Source organism: Delphinapterus leucas, chromosome 8 (assembly GCF_059928025.1).
Source record: "Delphinapterus leucas isolate spDelLeu-1000000601 "Yukka" chromosome 8, BTC_Dleu_Yukka2, whole genome shotgun sequence".
In the NCBI taxonomy this organism is placed as follows: domain Eukaryota; kingdom Metazoa; phylum Chordata; class Mammalia; order Artiodactyla; family Monodontidae; genus Delphinapterus; species Delphinapterus leucas.
In genome coordinates, this window is record NC_143136.1 from 85,718,744 (window position 1) to 85,737,557 (window position 18,814).

General features: G+C 44.7%; 2 protein-coding genes across 4 annotated transcripts in view; one reads left to right on the forward strand and one right to left on the reverse strand.

Moving 5' to 3' along the window:
• Positions 1-1,769: 1,769 nt before the first annotated feature.
• LOC149748587 (uncharacterized) lies at positions 1,770-4,283 on the reverse strand. The gene is made up of 3 exons (XM_089916858.1): positions 3,873-4,283; positions 2,327-2,477; positions 1,770-2,222 (listed from the first exon to the last, which is right to left on the reverse strand). The coding sequence occupies exons 1-3, from the start codon at positions 3,981-3,983 to the stop codon at positions 2,167-2,169; spliced, it is 318 nt and encodes a 105-aa protein (XP_089772984.1). The 5' UTR covers positions 3,984-4,283; the 3' UTR covers positions 1,770-2,166.
• Positions 2,282-18,814, forward strand: part of ZEB2 (zinc finger E-box binding homeobox 2) — a 131,977-nt gene continuing 115,444 nt past the window's right edge. For 2 of the 3 annotated variants that reach the window (XM_022569672.3, XM_022569678.2), the window contains exons 1-2: positions 2,282-2,497; positions 5,074-5,215. In XM_022569672.3, the coding sequence (XP_022425380.1) occupies positions 5,143-5,215 (73 nt within the window). In that variant the 5' untranslated portion in view covers positions 2,282-2,497; positions 5,074-5,142. The remainder of the gene's footprint in view (positions 2,498-5,073; positions 5,216-18,814) is intronic. The other variant, XM_089916857.1, reaches the window with a different exon arrangement.

Here is an 18,814-nt window from a genome sequence, read left to right on the forward strand (position 1 = left end):
CCATGCAAGGGACACCTTTGTCCTGGAAATGGGAGAGGAAACGCTGAAAAGCAAACTTCTAGAGAAAGCTGGACTCGAATTTTTTTAAAATAAAAAAGTGGGGAAAAGAGGGAAGAGGGGAAAAAAAGGATATTAATAATAGAAGTAAATCTCAGAGAAGGAACTTGATAAGTCATATATTTATAGAGATAGAAATATTAAAGCAATGTAAAGCATAAAACTGAGAATGTGCCTGACCCATGGTGGAAATCTTTAATTTTCTTTTTTTATTATTAAATTTTAGACTGATGGTCTTGAATGCTCCTCCATAGGTAATTTATCTGAATGGGGTGGGGGAGGAGATTCTCACTGTAATAAATACTTAAGGTAGGAAAGAGGTGAGTCTGTACCAAGAGTGAAAATTTACTTCCTTGCATCCTAAAGGAAGAATTGGTTGTGGTCATGCTGGGTGGCTACTGCTCCCCCCCCCAATAAACATACAAAACACAAAGCCGTGCGCCTCTGGGAGTGTGGATGTGGTAACCCATGGGTGGCTTTTCCCTCCTCTGAGTGCAATTGCCAATGACTCTTGCATTCAAAGTCTTGCTTTAGGCACACATTCAAAGCACAGTTCAAAGCAGTTTATCTTCATATAAGTAAAAGTCTAGTGTTGGATCAGGGTTTTATTTGTTTCAGATTTCATCAGACTGAAAACAGGGGGCTGTAACATATTAACAATATTAAAGCAGAAAAAAAAATGGCATAAGGCTGTTCTTTAGTCCTCTTGACACCTCCACCTTTACCTTTGCAAGGAAGCCCAAAGGCTGTGGGACTAAAAGTTTATTTGTGCTCTGAGGTTCTCAAGTACTTTCACTCTTAAAGAAAAAAAAAGAAAGAAAAAGCCTCACAGTTCTCTAAGAAATTGAGCCTGAACCATTGGAGGCTAAGAGATTTCTTCCTTTTCCGATAAATGTCTGTGCTCAGCATCCTCAAATTTGGCTGTCTTTATTTACTTCTATATTAGTTCCAATTATGTGCAGTGTAAACCAGCTTTTTGATTAACAAAACAGCAGAGCATTGGTTAAGAACACTTAAACTTCAAAAAAAAATTCCCCTGGGAAGTGGGCTCTGAATTGGTTAATAATGTGCAGTACTTGCTAAATTGCTGACTTCCAGATGTGGAAAATATCTTTCTTGTTTAGGACCTATGTAACCTGATTGGATTACGACAGAAGCGTCACGTTGGAAGCTTTTGAGTGATTATTTAATTAACCATACAGTAGAAAGCTGTATTCTCCAGGAAATCCCTTCCATATTTACATAACCAATCCCTTCAGAGCAAAGGTGGAGTCTTTTCTTTTTAATTTTACTTTAATTGCAATATCAAAAAATATATACTCCAAAACTTAGACCCCATGCCGTTTAATATGGTGATCTTCCTTCGCTGCTAAGTTCCTCTATGGCCTTTCTCCTTTTCCTCCTGTCTCCCTACACCCACTCCCTCACTTTGTAGTGAGGTCTCCGTGAGATGTGGAGAGATTCAGAGATCGGTCAACTCAGCAACTCAGCGCTCTATGTTAATTTACTTAAGAGACCCTTTTAAAAAATGCCAAACCACTTTTTAGTATTGGGATCCAATCCAGAAATTCATCACACACACACACCGCAACACACACGCCCTAAAATGCAGTTCACATGAAGCTTTTTTTTTTTTTTTTTCTGGCTCTGGCATCTTAAAAGAAAAAAAAAATTAAGAGAAAGGGCAAAAAATTTAGTTCCAGAAGCCGTGCTGAGAAATCCACACAATTTAATGTGCATCTCAAATCTGGTCATTAGAGACATTTGTATAAGAAGAGGCGATCTGGATTGAGGAACCGGGATCTTTCCCTTTAACTTTCGCCCCTTAGAGTTCTCCAGTTCTGTGAATGGTGTGCACCGTTTTCCGCCCTGTACTCTGTAGGATTTAGTGATGAGGATAATGATGCCAAAGGCTTGACGGGGGGGGGGGGGGCGTGGAGAAGGGAGGGAGGGAGGCGAGAGGGAGGGAGAGAGGAAGGGAGGGAGGTGGAATTTCATTTCTTCCACTAAAGCGTTTGCGGAGACTTCAAGGTATAATCTATCCCAGATCCTTTCCCAGAGAGAAACTTGGCGATCACGTTTTCACATGATGCTCACGCTCAGGGCGCTTCAATTATCCCTCCCCACAAAGATAGGTGGCGCGTGTTTCAGGGTCTCTCTCTCTCCTACAGAAAAGAAAAAGAAAAAAATGTCATTAGAAGAGGCGTAACACGTCAGTCCGTCCCCAGGTTTGTGTTTCCTGGAGTGGCCGAAAGAGATCAGTTCTAACCTGCTCCGCAGGAATAACGGTCCTGCCTCCCGACACTCTTGGCGAGGTTTTGTACAGTTTGCTCCGGGAGCTGTTTCTTCGCTTCCACCTTTTTCTCCCCCACACTTCGCGGCTTCTTCATGCTTTTTCTTCTCACCATTTCTGGCCAAAACTACAAACAAGACTTCGCAGGTAGGTTTTTTTTTTCCCCCTTTTCTCTCTTTTTATTCCTTTTCGGCATGGTCATCCCCCACCCTCCTTTTACGATTTTCTCCTTTTAAGTGGGGATGTGAGTCTGAAGTGAGGAGGAGTGTCTGTGGGTAGGAATTTCAGGTGGGTTTAGCTCCTTTATGGCAAGCTTTTCCCAAGAGTGACTTCTTCGATTTCTCTTGCACTCCATCTCTCTCTCTCCTTCCTTTTCTCTCCTTTTTTCCTCCCCCAAATAATTTGCCCTGTACCTGCCCATTCAGGTAACCAAAGGTGCCTTTTACTACCCAGCCTGAGAAAAGTTTTATCGAGAACTATGTGGTTGGAATAAAAACTCTTCAAGGGGAGAGATTCTGCTCTATTTTCACGTCTAATTCCAATTCATTGTATTCAGCAATTAGAACTTGGCAAATACCTGTTAATAATTACAAAACTTGATGGATACAAACCTACCAAATTCGGGAGCAAGTCTTTCTCTTAGATATGGCAGTCCAACCTTTCCCACTGAAGAAGGCTGTTTTCTAAGTAGAAAGTTGCCTGTTTTTGTCTGCTTAGCGAGTTTCATTTCTTTATTTCATTCTTTGTGTGTGTATGTATGTGAAGTAACACCTCACTTCTGTGATGATAAATAAAGAAGTGAAAGTCCTCATGGAACTTGAGTCGTTCACCAAAGTGGGGGGGGGGAGTCACTACAGCTGGGAAGAAAACTGCCGTCAGGATATTAGGGTTGTAAATGAAGGATAACTTTTGAAATTGTATTTCAAATGGCAAAGTATTAATGATATAGACATGGATTTCACAGGAGACATAGACACACGAAAATATCCCTTTCCACACTTTGGCACTGAAAAGTCGAGAAAGAGAGCAGGAGTTCCCAGGAGCAGTGGTGAGCCCGGCTAACATGAATGTGTTTATCTCCCACCTTCTTATATATTTTACATGCTCCCCCTATAATGATGAAGGCAAGATTACTAACTCCAGAGTTAGAAATAACAGGCAAAGCTAAAGTTTACAGCACAAATGCCCTGTCTGTCCCTCACACACACACATGCTCATAAAACTAGCAGCTTACTTTATTAAACATGTATTTATATGCAATCGTGTGTAAGTCTCAGCATGAATACAGACAGGCCAGCTGCTTCCTCCCAGACACTTGTGTGACCACTGCTTTATTTCAGGATTTTCCCCAACAATTTCAAATCCATAGGAGAGCCAAGAAATAACAAAATGTGTCAAACTTAAAAGTCTCCCACTATGCCTAGGTTAAATTCAAGGTGCTTTCTAAATCATCCACTTCCCCTTCTCTCTGCCGCCCCCCAGCCCCACCCCTCTCAGCAAATGTGTGGAAACTGATACTCACTTTCCAGGTTTTCCGCAAAGCTTCTAGCACAGGAGACAATAGGTGCGGGGCGTGGGGACTGAGTGTGTTCGGCAGAGAAGGGGTTAATGGCCCTTGTGTTACAGTTTGCATCTGTTACATCTTTTATAGCCCCCTGTTTAAACTAATCCTCGAGGCACAGCATCTTCCCAACCTCCACCGAGTTGCAGGATTCTCCTCCTCTCCTGCCTGCCTCCGAGGTTCCCCTTCTCCAAGTTTTGACAGTTTCAGCTGAAAAAATGCAGCGCCTCTCTCGATTTTTAGGTACAAAAGTTTCGAAGCCAGAAAAGGATACGATCATTTAGTCGAGCTTAAAAGTATTGCCGTATAGCGGTTGGACTTTCTCTTTCCTTTCTTGAGGGGAGAAAATTTTCTCCTGGAACTCTTTAAGGGAACTAGGGCGGGGGAGCATGGGTGTGAGTGAGGTGGGGGGAAATAAGTAAATATTGTCAAAGCGGCGAAGGTGGCGGCGGCGGCGGCGGGGGGGGGGTTGCTGGGGGGAGGGACAGTGTCCGAAGAGGCTTATAATTATATTTCTTATTGCGGCGTGAAACGGGAAATCCTAATTTGGGGGCGGGGGTGTGAGGGGGAGGAAGAGACAGTGCCTCGATCAACTCCGACAGGGGAGGGGAGGAGACGCGGGGCGAGTGGGCTTCCTATAATTACTATTATCAATTTGACCGAGTGTGCTTCATCCGGGAGTTGTTTCGCGTTGTTTGTTTGTTTGTTTGTTTGCTTCCTCGGGGGAATGGGGAGGGGGGGGTGAGTCGGGGGGGGAGACAAGATGAGAGCTACAGAGAGCCTCGCCTCACCCCAAGTTCCCGAGCCGGGCTGAGGACTTTTCGGAGGAAAAGGTCCGCCTAGCCCTGAGCCAAGCAGCCTTACTGTACCGCCGTGTGCATTCCCTCATACGGTCAGGAGTTATGACTCATTTTGAAGATGTAATTCTTGTCTCTCTGATCCCCTCGCGGGTGCAACACACCAAACAGTAACAAACACAAAGCGCCTCGGGGCCAAGGCTGGGGGTGGGAGGCGGGGAGGGGGGCCGCCGGAGTTTCGCTTTGGCGTTGGGGGGGCCGCGGATGGGTGCTCGCCGGGGCCCTGGCCCGGCTCCCCTGGGCGGCCCGCGCGCGTCTCAATGGGCGCAGGCGATGCCCACATTGTCGCTGTGTTTGGTTGCTAGATCGAGCCTGCGTGCTGCCGAAGCAGGGCGCCGAGTCCATGCGAACTGCCATCTGATCCGCTCTTATCAATGAAGCAGCCGATCATGGCGGATGGCCCCCGGTGCAAGAGGCGCAAACAAGCCAATCCCAGGAGGAAAAACGGTAAGAAGCGGCCCGAACCAAACTTTTCCGGGCCGCTCCGCGGCTCCAGACCCGGGGAGAAGGAGGGGGAAAGGGAAAAGCAACCGAGGCGGCGGCGGCGGCGGGCGCCCAGGGCTCGCGGGCGAGCCTCTCTCCGCGGCCGGCGCCGGAGCCCGGCGCGCGCGGCGACTGGACGGGGGGTGGGGGTGGGGGGAGTTGGGGAAGTGCCGGGCAAAGTGAGCGTCGGGCGCCGGGGGGCTGCGAGCGCTGGGGTCCGGCAGGGGCCCAGCGCCCCCACCCTCGCCGCCCTCTGCGCCCCCGCCCGCCCTCCCTCCGCCTCCGCCTCCAGCTCCACCAGCGCCCGGCCCGCCGGCTCTCCGGCCGGGTTGCGTGAGCGTCCGGCGAGGGCAGGGCGGGGGCCCGGGCGACGGGTCGCGCGGGATCCCCGGGGCGGGGGCGGGGCGGGGGTGGCAGAGGGACTGTGAGAGCGGGAGAGGGGGCCCGGGGCTGTGCCTCCGGCAAGGCTTAAAGTTTCTTTGCCGGAGTCGCCCGGCCGCCTCTCGGTACGCCAAGTAACGGTCCGCGGGCAGCGGGGCCCGGCCGGTCGCGCCGGGACCCCGGGGTGGGAGGGACTCGGCCGGCCCCGCGCGGGGTCCGGCGAGGTCCTCGCGGGCTCAGGGGCGGGTGGTTCCTCTCCAGCGGGTGCTGGCCCCGCGCCGGGGGCTGGCGGAGTCGCAGAGCGCAGGGAGACTTTTCTGGGCAGTTTCGACATGGTCAGGAGTCCGTTATCCAGGCTGAGTCAAGAAGGAGGAAGGAGGTGCGGGTGCGAGGGGGACACGCAGAGCAGAGATGGGAGATCAAAGGCGTGACAGCTTAGTAGGTCCACCTTATAAAGAGTCAGAGAAGGAACAGAGTGAGAGAGGGAGACAGACACAGAGAGAGAGAGACCCCCTAGGTATTACCCCCAAACAAAATCGTGGGAATAAAAGAGAAAAGTGATTGGCAAGAGCGCAGAAGGCGCCTGGGGGAGGGGAGAGAGCTGGGGACCGGAGAGGGTGCCGGGGATAGCTGACGGAGGATACTGAGTTTAAAAAAAAAAAAAAACCAACCCCCCAAAACAAACAAGAGAACTAGCGCCAGCTCAGACTGGGAAAGGAAACTTCTCGCTCCCCTCGTTCTCAGCCTGATCACCCGGCGCGGGGCCGCGTTGACGCTCCCGAACTGGACGCGGGGACGCGGCGCCGGCCCGGCCTCCGGCCTCCCGCAAGCCCAGCCCGCGCCTCGCGGGGACCACCGGGGCCCCCTTGGAGCAACTTTCCTCTAGGGAAGACAATTCTGTGCGCCCCCGGCCTGCCCCTGAGCTGCACGGCCCGGGAGGGGGCTGCTGGGGGCGCAGTGAGGGACGCGGGAAGGAGAAAACACAAAGACGAGGGAATTTTGATTAGAGACAAATGATGCTTCTCTCTGTCTCTCTCTAGGTTTCGTGTGTGTGTGTGTGTGTGCGCGCGCGCGTGTACGTGTGCGCGTGTGTGTGTCTTTTGCTTGTTGTGGTAGAGGTGTCGAGCCATATGGGGGAGTGATAGAGGAATTTTAGTCAGAAACTGTTCGTTATGTTATCCTGCCTTTTCCCTTTGTGCTGCCTTTGATCTATTTGCTTGGCTTAGTATTACAAAAAAACAAGTACAATAATATATTCCGAGCTGCTTCCCCAAGATCCAGTTCAGGCTGCCTCTTTTTAAGTCTCTTTCTCCCTCTCTCTCTTTCTCTCTCTCTCTCTCTCTCTCTCTCTCTCTCTCTCTCTCTCTCCCTCTCCCTCTCTCTCTCCCTCCCTCTCTTAATTTAATTTTTTCTTCACTCTAGTGTCTGGCATTATTTAAGGTGGTCCTTACACTGGAGACCTCCCCTTCCCCATCTCCGGGTAATTTAGTAGACACTAAAATTACACCTAGTGCCCCCCTCTCTCTTGTGCTTCCTCTGTTCCTTTTATTAAATGTTGGTTATTGATTTTCTAAAATCAATGTCTATTGTGGGGCTTTTTCCCCCCTTACAAGTATCTAAAGCACATTGCTGATCAACTGGATAACAAAAGCTTCGTGTCAAGGAGGCTTCTTTCTTTTTCTTATGTTAAACAGTCATTTTTTGAGAGAAAGGAAAATAAGATTTAAAGCAAGGTTCCCAGAAGTGTTCTTTTGCAGGAGAGACTATTTAGAATGTTTGTTTCTTCTTGTCTGGCTCCTCCAACCCCCTTCGGGATTTTGCCACTGTTGACCAGCCTGGCCTCTGCAGTGAAGTCGGGCCAGAGCCCAGGTCTGGAAAAACAGAATGCTCCAGGCTTCCTGGGAGCCCTGGGGCGGGGGCTGGCAGAGGGGGAAGCCTGCTGGGGGCTTCGCAGGTGGAACAGAGTGCCAGGGAGGTGCTCAGCCGTGGACACTGCTTGGTGCTCAGAAATGGACACCATTTCCCTCCGCCCAGCCACTAACTTGGGAGAAGCCTCAACACTCCGAAGTGGAAAGTTGAATTGCACATTTTAAAGGCATTTAGCCCAGACCCTGCACATTTAACAGCAATAATTATTTCCCAATAGTCTGTGGGAAAACATGCTGTGTATTGGTTACTTGTCAGTGTTTTGCTTTGGGATTAATCTGACTGAGCAATGTCCTGGTTTTGAGAAGCAGGTAGAAGAGTTTTTTCCCCTCTTTTTTCATTTTCTTTCTCATCAAGCACGTATCCAATGCCTTTCCCTTTGGGAATTGCTAGGATTTATCTGAACTGAGTGGATTTTTCTCCTTTCCTGGATTCATGGAAAAGATGTCAGTCTTGAGCTTGTGTCTTTGCTGATAACACTAAATATGATGATGCTTCTCAAAATCATATAGAAATTCCTGGAAAGGAATAATGGTACTACTAATCGTAGAAGTAGAAGCTGCGTGGGGAAAAAAGAGAGAGAGAGATGGTCATCCAGGAAACTAGAATGGCACTTTATATAATTTTAATGAAGTCAACAGTGTATATATAGACTAAGGCGACAAGGAGATGAAACGTGTAAAGCAGTATGTGTGTGTTTGAAAGGCTGGTCAAGAACGTGGGTTAGAAGACGATGCTGTATGCGATTATTAAAAAGCAAAGGAGAAGGAAGCAGTTCAAGGAAAACAAATATACAAAGAGAGAAACAAGAATCTGAAATCCAGCCTTCGAGATTCTCAGGCTAGCAAGATGCCTGGCAAAGACAGTGCCAGCACCAAGTTAATCCATAGCGGACAGTCTCCTTTCCCCCACATGGAAAGGATGAAATCTCTTCCCAGAAAATAAGATGTGCAGGAGGGAAGGGGGAGAGGGGTGAGGGGGAAGGAGGCAAAAAGCAAGTTGCCCGAAGACAAGAATGTGTGTCGGTTTCAAGAAAGTTCAGTCAGATGATCTTCAGTCGCCTGACTCACTTTGTAATACTTTCACTGAAGCTGGAGAGGAGGGGGAAAACCCAGCCCCCCTTTTCACTCCCCTGATTATACCCCACTATCTCCACACAGCCTTCGAGGCAGAAATGAGTACTTAGGAGCGGGAGATGCCCGGCGGCTGCCTGCCACTGGGGCGGCCCGGTTGTAACTTGCAAAGTTTGCTGCTTTAGCCCCTGATTCAGGCTTGGGCTCCTGGGGATGCTCCGGCTACCCTCCTGCCTCCTGTGGAGCCTGGGAAGATGGGCCTTCCTCCCCAGCCCATCACCTCCCAGCATCAGCCCCTGAAAAAAAATCACACAGACACATTGCACGTTTTCACAAAAATCAAACCCGGAAACCGCTTGTTTCAGAAAAGGGAATGAAGTTGTCTGAATTAGGAGTGGTGGGGAAGAGGAAATGGCAGAAAGAAAGAAAAGTTAAATTTGATTTTTCTTCAAAGTTTCAGCTAAAGGGTTAGGCATTGTATGGTAGAGTGGGGGAGATTTTTACCAACGCCTTTGGTCTCTGATTTTCAGTGGGAAAGAAAAGGGATAAAGTTGGATGTTTTCAGGGCTTTAGATCCTAGAGGAGAAACAATCAGATGAGCAGAAATGATTATCCCTGTTTAAGATAAGCCCTCACTCCCTTAACCACTTCCTGCGCTGGTGGTGATGCTTAGAGGCAGTGGAGGACTGAAAAGTTGTTCCCTTTTCAGAGATGCTTAAAGGAAAAGGAAAAGAAATGCAAGCAGCCCCTTCTTCAGGATGTGGCTCTTGTCTCTCCTTTCTGAGAGGTGAAGTTGGCATGGGGCGGCCGTGAGTCAGAGCCCCTCAGTACACTCTGAGGCAGGGAAGTTTCCTTCGGATTGCAGTCGGGTCAGACTTGGTGATCCTTGCGAGTGTGGAAATCTTTTGCAAGTAGCTTTCTTATAAAGTTGATGAGGTTATAAGGAGGCTGTTTTGCTGACTCTCAAAGCACTCAGAGGCAGTTTATGTGGCAGGTACCAGCTCTGAGGGCGCTCCAAAGATATCGGTCTCCATCCTTTTCTCTCTGTGAAGAGCTTCTGCAAGTTTTGTCATGCTGCACACACACTAGGCTGGGGGTTATGTATCTAGACTGATCTATTTGTTTTATTTTGGTTTGTAAAAATTCAGGCAATTGGGGTAGAAACATGCCTTCCTTCGTAACAGAGCCAGCAGGCTGCTGGCATCCAAAGCGTGATTCTCCACCCGGGGTAAGGGTGGGCTAAGGATTTTAAACTTTACATTATTTCTCTGTTGCCACATTAAGATAAATTCACGTCTTCAAGCATTTATTTCCAAATACGAATAAAGCCAAGGTTAATGTTCCCCAGTAAACTGCTATGTCATATGTTTCAGGTGCTTCCTCTCTTGCTTGCTTAATTTACTCAAAGTAAAGAAAATTCCAAGAGGTTGTCAAAGACCCTAATGCCGTATTAAGAATCTTTCCTGGGAAAAATGTGTGTCTACCCTGAAGGTGGGAAAGGAGGGTGTTGCTAGCTCTCTAAGCAGTGCCGCGTTTATTCCAAGATGTGGGAGATTCTCTTCCTTACAACAGTTTTTGTCATCTGCATTCTTACAAGGCTTTTAAAGGTGCATTTTCTTCCGTGTGAAAGAGAACTCTTTGTCCTTTTCCTCTCCAGCACTGTGGCTTCCCAAGGTAGACACTATTTTGTGCCTGTCACAGAGAGAGGGAGTGCAGGTTTGCAATGCTCACAGACAATTGATTGTCTGCCCTAATGTGTTTCATTTACATGTTTATAACGTCAATGGTGCTGGGGTGTCCACTGTACCATTCATTCCCGCATTCCCACAAGGGGGCAATTGTCTGAATGGCCAAGTCAGACACCTTTTTGATTGCTCTTTGGTTGTCTTTTTAGAGCAAAGAGATAAAGGGGGGAAAATCTGTGATGCAGAAACACTAGTTGAAAATATACAGAATTAAATGTCACCACAAAAGCAGATGTTAACATAAGCCCAAATATGCTTTTTAGGTAAGATGTGAAGGTTGAGAAAAATAATTCAGAGCAGAGGGAAGGATGATTTAAAACCAATAAATATAGCCCCATTCACCCTCCCTATTTCTTTTCTTTCTTTAGCAATCAGAAGATGAAATGTGATTTTCCTTTTCATTTTTGAGCCTTGAAACATCTAGGCACCTCTTCCTTACTTGTATGTTTGCTGTGATTTGTGAATTTGTATACATTTACATAGCTCTGTGTATGCCAACAACATCAGCTTCCCAGTTGGAAAAAATCTATTGAATGACTATTTGCGCTGTGGGGAGTGTAAACTTTTAAAAAGTAAGATCCAAGTATTTCTTCGTCAAGCCTTTTTTGAAAAGGCAAAGCACGGATCATCAGTAGACTCTGTGGAAGTCTTTGCCTTAAGAGCTGCGTGTGCCGAATACTTTCATCTTGGGTGACAGTCGTGTCAGAGTGAGAGCTCTCAGGAAAAGTGTAACTCCTAGTTACAAAGTAAATAAAGAATTTCGTTTTAAGGTGTTCTATACTGTCTTTATAGTGTGTGTGTGTATGTGTGTGTGTGTGTGTGTGTGTCTTACGTTTCCTCTGAGGGAGGTGAGAGGAAAAACCATCCACGCGTGTGTGTTTTGGCTTTTCTCTTCACGCAGTTCTCCCCTACATATTATGCATGTATGTGGCCACAGGAATACACCTGCTTAAAAAAAAAAAAAAAGATTTCACAGTTCAGATGGTGCCTGGCTGGTTCATTTAGGTAATACAGCTATTAGAAGTTAGTCTGATTTCGCGTGTGGTCCATAAGGAGAGAAAATACTAACTCTTGTGGCATCTGGTGGGAGGTAAACACGGGTGGGGGGGGTGGAGGACTTTTATAATTCTGAAGGAAATTGGGGAGGAAAAAAAAAATCGCCAGTCTGTGAAAGGATTTTTGCCTCTCCGGGAAGACACACACAGTAGCTGCACCGTTAGCTGAACCCCTGACACGGCGGTCTTTTGAATGCCTTAGGTATGATTTCACTTTCGCTCACATCAATGCTGACCTGAATGCCTTTCATATCTGATCCGCTGTGTCTCTCCCAGTAAACATCCCCTGAGGGGAGAACAAAGAAAGGAGCTCTTCTTCTTCTTAATCACAATTCAGCCCTTTCACCGCCGGCAGGCTCCATTTGCATTCTGCCACAGAAAGCCAAGATGAAAAGAAAGAGAGAGAGAGAGAGAGAGAGAGAGAGAGAGAGAGAGAGAGAGAGAGAAAGAGAGGGTAGTAGCTGAGTAAAATAAGTGAGGTGTTTGTGGCTGTTTGTTGGGCTTTCCCTAGTTACCAGCCTTATATAGTTGATGCTTAACCAGGCCCTGTCCCTCCTGACAGGCATATAGTGTTACAAGATGGCATGTCTGTACTATTCATGGCCAGCCGCTCAACACTTGAGGTAAAAAGTGTCAGAGAAGGATCAGATTCTCCCCCAGAAGCCTGTTAGACTTGGGTCAGGTGTGTGGACTTCCCACTCTGGAGTGCTGCCTAGTATTTGTCTCTTATTGTTTACCTCCAGGCCAGGGAGGCGTGGGCCCTGGGGGTGGAGGGGAGCTGGAGAGCTCAGGAGGGGAGAAGGGGGAGAGTCTCCAGAGGCCCTGGTCTGCTTTCAATGATGGGTGTCTGGCCCAGAGAAAAAGGGAGAAGTTGCTTACACCCAGCCTGAACGCACTGATGCATCTTCAGGAAAACTGGAAAAGACTTTCCCATTTTTCCCCCTGACTTTTTATGATAATTCATATTTTCAAATGAAAGGGGAAAAAAGCCAAGAAAGAAACTCTCAAATGAGCCAAAAAGGAAAAAAAAAAATTCTCTGAAAAGAATTTTAGGGGGAAAAGTTGGTCTATTTTAAAAAGCTTTGAGGGCTGTAAAGTGCCACGTTTTTCACACCTTCTTCATACTTTTTTTTCAGATTTTTTTAGTATGTTTAACATTTGTGAGATGACAGCCTTTTTGTATCTCAAACTGGATGCTTCAAGATTTGTAGGGAGGGGTTGGTGGTATTCACGTTCTCTCGAGAGAGAAAGTTTATGCCTAAAGGGCTCCTTCTTACTGGGAACTGTTTAAACCCTTGCAGGCGAACCTGTCAGGTTTTACTCTGTTATTTGCCTCCATTTTCAACATGCAAAAATAACATGCAGCTAATGGTATTTGAATGAGACCACAGCAAGAGCAGAAACCTCTCGTGACAACTTTTCAGCTACATTATCTTGCTCCTAAACTGTCTTGTCTTTTTTTTTTTCCTTTCTGAAACCACTTTTAAGATACCAACAGTTTTTTCTTCAACAATTAGATTAAGCATATAATGTGGGCGCACACGCACACACACGCAACTTTGGAAGTGCGGTCGCTTCAAACAGCAGGGTGAATAATTGGAAAGGGGGGGGCTTTTGCGATAGTCCTTGTGACAGATTTCACTTATAAGAGCAAAACTAGCAGAGATATTAGAAGTTGTACACGAGCATGTGACACAGATTCCTGTTTTTCTTTTTTCTTTTTCCCAGAAGATTTACAGAATTTACAAAAAGAGATTATCCCTACACCTTCCACCCCTCCTATCCACCCCCATGACCCAAGCAATGAAGGATTTAGGCAGATTTACTTCAGTAAACACCTTTGGACACTTGGGGGAAAAGTGGGAGTCTGTTTGCAAAAGGAGGCTTTTGTTAAGTGAGGTACCGGGATAATGCTTTACCAGGCAGCTGTGATATGAACCTACCCAGCAATGCAGGAACACTCTTTAACTCTTTGAGTGCCTGGCCTTTTGCGCTCAGCAGATAAAATCCTGGCTTTCTAAAGACACTCAGAATTCTGGCTCTAGCAATTTGTTATTCAGACAAGTCTTGTAGACATGAAAACTGTTCAAGCTTTTAAGACAATGTGGTTTAATTAGATGAGGTGGACTTACATTGCTCATAAGCCCTCCAAATGGTGGTTTATAATTGGCAAGGGAAAAGAAAAAAAGAAAGGAATCAAGGCATCACATTAAAAATTCCAGGAAATACTTTAGAAAAGTTATTTTCATTTCCAGCTTTTAAGATATTAGACTACAGTAGCTAGAGGGAATGAAGCAGCTGGGGCCTCTCTCCTTACTATAAAAGACACCAGAAGTTTGTGATGAAGAAAGGGGTTTCAGCTGGAAAAGGTGTAAGAGACCAGCTCAGACAGTGACATTATCGCAACCCTCGCATCTTTTCAAGGGGGAAGTGTTGCCTATCTTTAGGAGCTTGGGAGGTCATGTGAACCTCAAGATTCAGGGCCTCAGGAAGGCTGTTACCAACTTGAGACTTTTCAGAGCAAGCAGAGAGACATTTCCAAGAGGAAGGAGTTAATGGTTATTTTTTGCTGGGCATAAGAATAACTTTTCAGGTGTTGCATTTGGGCTTAAATAAGATTGCCTTATTTAGTTTCGAAAAAGAGTGGAGGTGTCAATGTTCGAGCAGCCACGAATGTGTGAGAAAGTAAAGGGTATGAGACATGACAGAATTAAAGGTGTTTGCTATGTTGTTACACCGTGTGTCAGGCTGCAAGCTCCCTTTGTCACAGCCTCCTGGTGATTTGACAGCACAGATCTACTTCCCTTCTAGGTGAGACAGCATTTTTTAACTGGAGTTATAAATATGGTACACCCTTCGCATTGCACCCAGTCTCCCAGATCCGTGAATCCTATTGGAAAGCATCTTGCCCTGAGACACAATGAACAAGTGCTGTATACAGGGGGCTGTGCGCTTGGGGGCCGGGCATCACCAGCATCACAGTAGCTGGCATTGACTGTTGTTTGGCAGGAAGGTCTTTTGCCAAATCATTCAATAATTAAGTTTTATGTTTTTTGTATGAATGACCAAGCATGCAGTATTCCTTTTCAAATCAAAGGGAGGCTTAAAATTACTTTTTGAACACTTTCAGACCATGGTCAGGTCACAGTTTGGGGGCTGAATTAAAATGATCTCATTCATGATCTAATTGAGGTTGGCAAAACCTTAGCAGTAGCAGGAGTACATAAATATAAATCAAAGACCAAAATTTAGCAAATCATATCATTTGCTAGAAATCTGCTCATGAATTATTCTCCGATTGCCAACCCAGAAGTTAAACTTTGTCTCCCCTCCGCAATGGTAACTGCGCATATTTTTTCAGGCTCCTGACAGGAAAGTTAGAGAGGCTGAAAAGAGAAATGAGAAGGAAGATGATCAACGTCTCATCAGATATTGTGTGTTTGTGACCCAAGAAAGTATGAGAGCTAATAAAGCCATGTACATTACCATGGAGGCTGCAGTCTGTGTTAGAAGTTATTTGGGGCTTCTGAAAACCAGACTTTGGAAGAGCAAGCAGCACATAAAAGCATGGGAGGGGGGCAAACATTTGAGAAAGATCTGATTGAACTTTGCTTTCTTTTTTCAATTGAGGAATGTAATCATCATAGTGATTCCTGATTTTTTTCAAACAAATTTAGTTCTATTACTGAGCCAAGTCGAGAGGATGAGATTTGAAGTAGTTGTTAGAATTAAAAGACAGTACACAAATGTTGGCGTACATATTTAAGGTGCTTTTCATTCTTTTTTATTTTTTTGAACATTACTATAAAATTAAAACTCCAGATAATTTTCCTTATAATCCATGGGATTAAATGCCATGTTCTATTATATGTAATCCATTTTTAGTTGTTCTTCGTTTTTCTTGGTTGCCGTGTGTTATTTCAGCTTAAACCCACACACAGTCTAAACTGGAGGAGACCTGATTCTGAACTTCAGTATTTTGAAGTTAACATTTTTAAGTCCCACTTAAATGAAGATATTCTTTCAAGCAAACAGTAAACACAGAACTGGGCAGTTTAGCAAACTTTATCACAAGAGCAAATACATGAAGTTGTGTTTTTAAATCATGATGATAAAGGAGAAACATTTTTAAATAATTTCAGATGATGGAGGTGAATAACTGCATTCTTTTGGGAACAGGTAATTGACATTAATGATTTCCTGTGACAAAACATATCCTAACATAAAAAAGTATAATGGATTCCTCCTTAACATTGCTAATATAGCAATATAGTGATTTTTGTTCTTTATATACTGTTTCATATTTCCTTTTATAATCAACTCTGGGAAAGAAAGGTACTCCTGACAAGGTGATAGACACCCCCTCCCCAAAATAAGTATCAATAACAGATCAACAGATTAAGATATCATGCTATTTAAGATCTGAGATTTTTTTCGCTCCCTTAAATGAATGAGTAAGTTTAAAGGAATATAGTGTCCAGGTGATCTACAAATGTAGTAGATAGCTTTCACTGTTTTTAATTTTAAATTGTATTTCTATTGTTTTATATATCTAAGTAACTGTAATCAAGGAAACTTTGCATTTTGCCTATTCTTGGAGGTACCTAAGTTTCTATTTTAGACACAAAGCACATCAGTGGAAGTGTTTCACATCATGAGATTTCTCAGTTTTAAGAGGCGAGGTTTATATATAAAGAACTCAGTAAACTGTGTTTTCATAATAAATAAGCCCATTAAAAGGGGAAAATCTCTAAGCAAAATGGTTGTCCTCTAAAGATTTTCCATCACCTTTGCTCTGCTGATGGGAATTTGAAAACTAAATACAGCCTATGTGCACACACACACAGATGCACCCTAGGGCCCCAACTCTGGGACTTTTTAACTACAATTTTATAGCTTGTGAGTGAGATACATTTAAGCAAAAATAGTAGAGGTGAAGAATTAATGCAGACTCCTGTTTAGTAGGATTTATTGTAAGAAAAGTGTTCCCTACGCCACATGACTCTTACAAAACTTACTTGCCCCTGTTAATCTAAGCTTTAAGTGTATTATTTAGGATAAATTACAAGCTTTGTGCTTTTAAACTGTTTTCCTTCGTTTTCCTTTAATATTATCAACCTTAACACAGATTATGCTAAATTGATTGCAAATTATTATGGCTTTTAAAACAGCATTCAGGAGTTCTGAATAAAGATGGTATTTTAAAGTAGCGTTTACAGTATTTAAAAGAAAGAAAAGAGAAGGGGATTAAACTATACTGAACACTTAGAAACGTGTAGAGTTTTATACTTGTGCAGATAAAATGTGAGGTAGCCTTGCCCTGTGAAACCAAGACCACAAATGATATGTGTCAGTAGGTTCTTTGATAGGGCTTCTGGCCACAGTGTTTTTGTGCTGTCAAACTGCTATGTTGAACAAACACCTCCTCTGGGACAAAGTGATAAATGCAGAGACAGGCTGGCTTCAGCCAGCCTCAGCGACCTCCTCCACCAAGTCCCCACCCCCTGGCCCACCTCCCATAGGCCGGCCACCCCTCCACCCTGCTTTGCCCCTTTACCTGAAATTGACATTTAGAGAGAGATGCCCAGGGCTTTCCAAGGTGTCAGTGGTGAGTAATTATTGATACTCCCCAAATCTTATGAAGCAGTTCTCCGAAACTGCAGGCAAAGTCCTTTTTCTGGCAGGCTTTATCTAGTCTTTTTTTAAATGGAAATGGACTGAGCTTCTCAACTTTTGCCAACTTGAACTTTTTCCACTTTTGCTTAATCATTTGAAAACCACTTGCTTTCCTCTTGTCTTTCCCCCAGTCACCGGCGTTTTATTTTCTAATGTTCGAGCAATTATGTTGTGCAACAGAAAACAAAATTTTGCCTTAAAAAGTCCAAACACTATTACCTCCTACTTTTCACTTTCCAGCATTCTTTTCGGGCTAACACTTCAAATGTATAGCCAACTGATTTTTTTCCTCCTCTCTCTCGGAGCCATTATTCTCTGACTAAAACCTGTTTACTGGTGCCTTTGTGTGTGCGTTTTTTTTCCCCCCTGACATTAAATGAATTTCCATCTTCTACTTCTGCAATCTCTAAGAAATAGATAAACCATTATATTTTTTCCCAGCTCGTATTTTAAAGCGGTGATCCTGACAGCAGGACGATTATTGCACTTTATGTTTTAGTGGATGTTTGCTGTTGCTAGTTACAGCAACACTTATCATAAGACAGCAAGAAAAGAGTAGTCCCTGGTAATTAAAGTAATGAAATATTCATTTACTCTACCTTTTCTGTAGTCTCACAAATTAGGCTGCTACATTTAATGCCTGCACTGCCTCTGTTTTTATTATAATGGCAGCTTTCGCATCTGCAATTAGGACTAATTCTGACAGTTACAATTTCTGAGGGATGGTAAACAGTGAAGGAGATGTGCAGCAGAGGTATTACACGTGAAAAGCCCTTGTCTCTTTAACCTTGTTGTTTTTTTTCTCGCAGAGGTTACCTTTTCCCGATGGTGCAAAATCGACTTGACATAACTGTTCATCAGTTTCAGGGTTTTCCCTGGAGGTATTTGCATCAAATCAGCCCAGTCAAGCTTCAAGTTGAAATTGGCAGGCCAGAAACTGACAGGGTAGAGGCTGGAAAAGAGACAGCTAAAGTACAGGCAGCAAACTGACAGTAGCAGAGTGAAAGAGAGAGAGAGGGGGAGAGGGGTTGAGAGCGAGAGCTTTTCAACTTTAGTGTAAGGGAAATCTCAACTCCTGTATGGATCTCAGTAGCAACGTATCCTGGAGGAACTTGAAAGGTCGAGAGATTCAGAACACCTTCAGCTAATTCTTACCACTAGGGCTCACCAGCCCTGCTCCCGGGGTTCACTCTCATTTAATCTGATTGGATGCCTGAAGAGGAGTGGGCACACTTAATTAAACCGGAGGAAAGTTCTGAGGCACTTCCTTAGCACTTATTAAAGCTTGAAAGCCAAATCTCATGATCAGTGTTATAGGAGGGAAATAAGGCGGTTTGGGGTTTTTCCCTGATTGTTAACTTGTAAGAAAGTTAACAATCCTTCTCTTTACCAGGTTTGTTTCCCCAGGTCTCTACTCTGAAGCAGATTAAATGTTCCCAGAGACCAGAGTTTAGGAGACTGTCAGATCAAAAGTTAGTGCATTTTTGTCAACAAAAACAGCCACCTAGCAAAAATTACATTTAAAGAGATACTCCTTTGAATAACACGGGGTTGCAGGTTCTCTTTGTCAAATAACGCCCTCCTATCCTGATAACGGAAGAACATTTATTCATTTGTTTAAAGGCTAAAAAACCGTGGCAAAACCTTAAGATAGCAATGACATTAAACTTTTATTTCACTATCGGGAACGTCACTTTGAGAAAAATT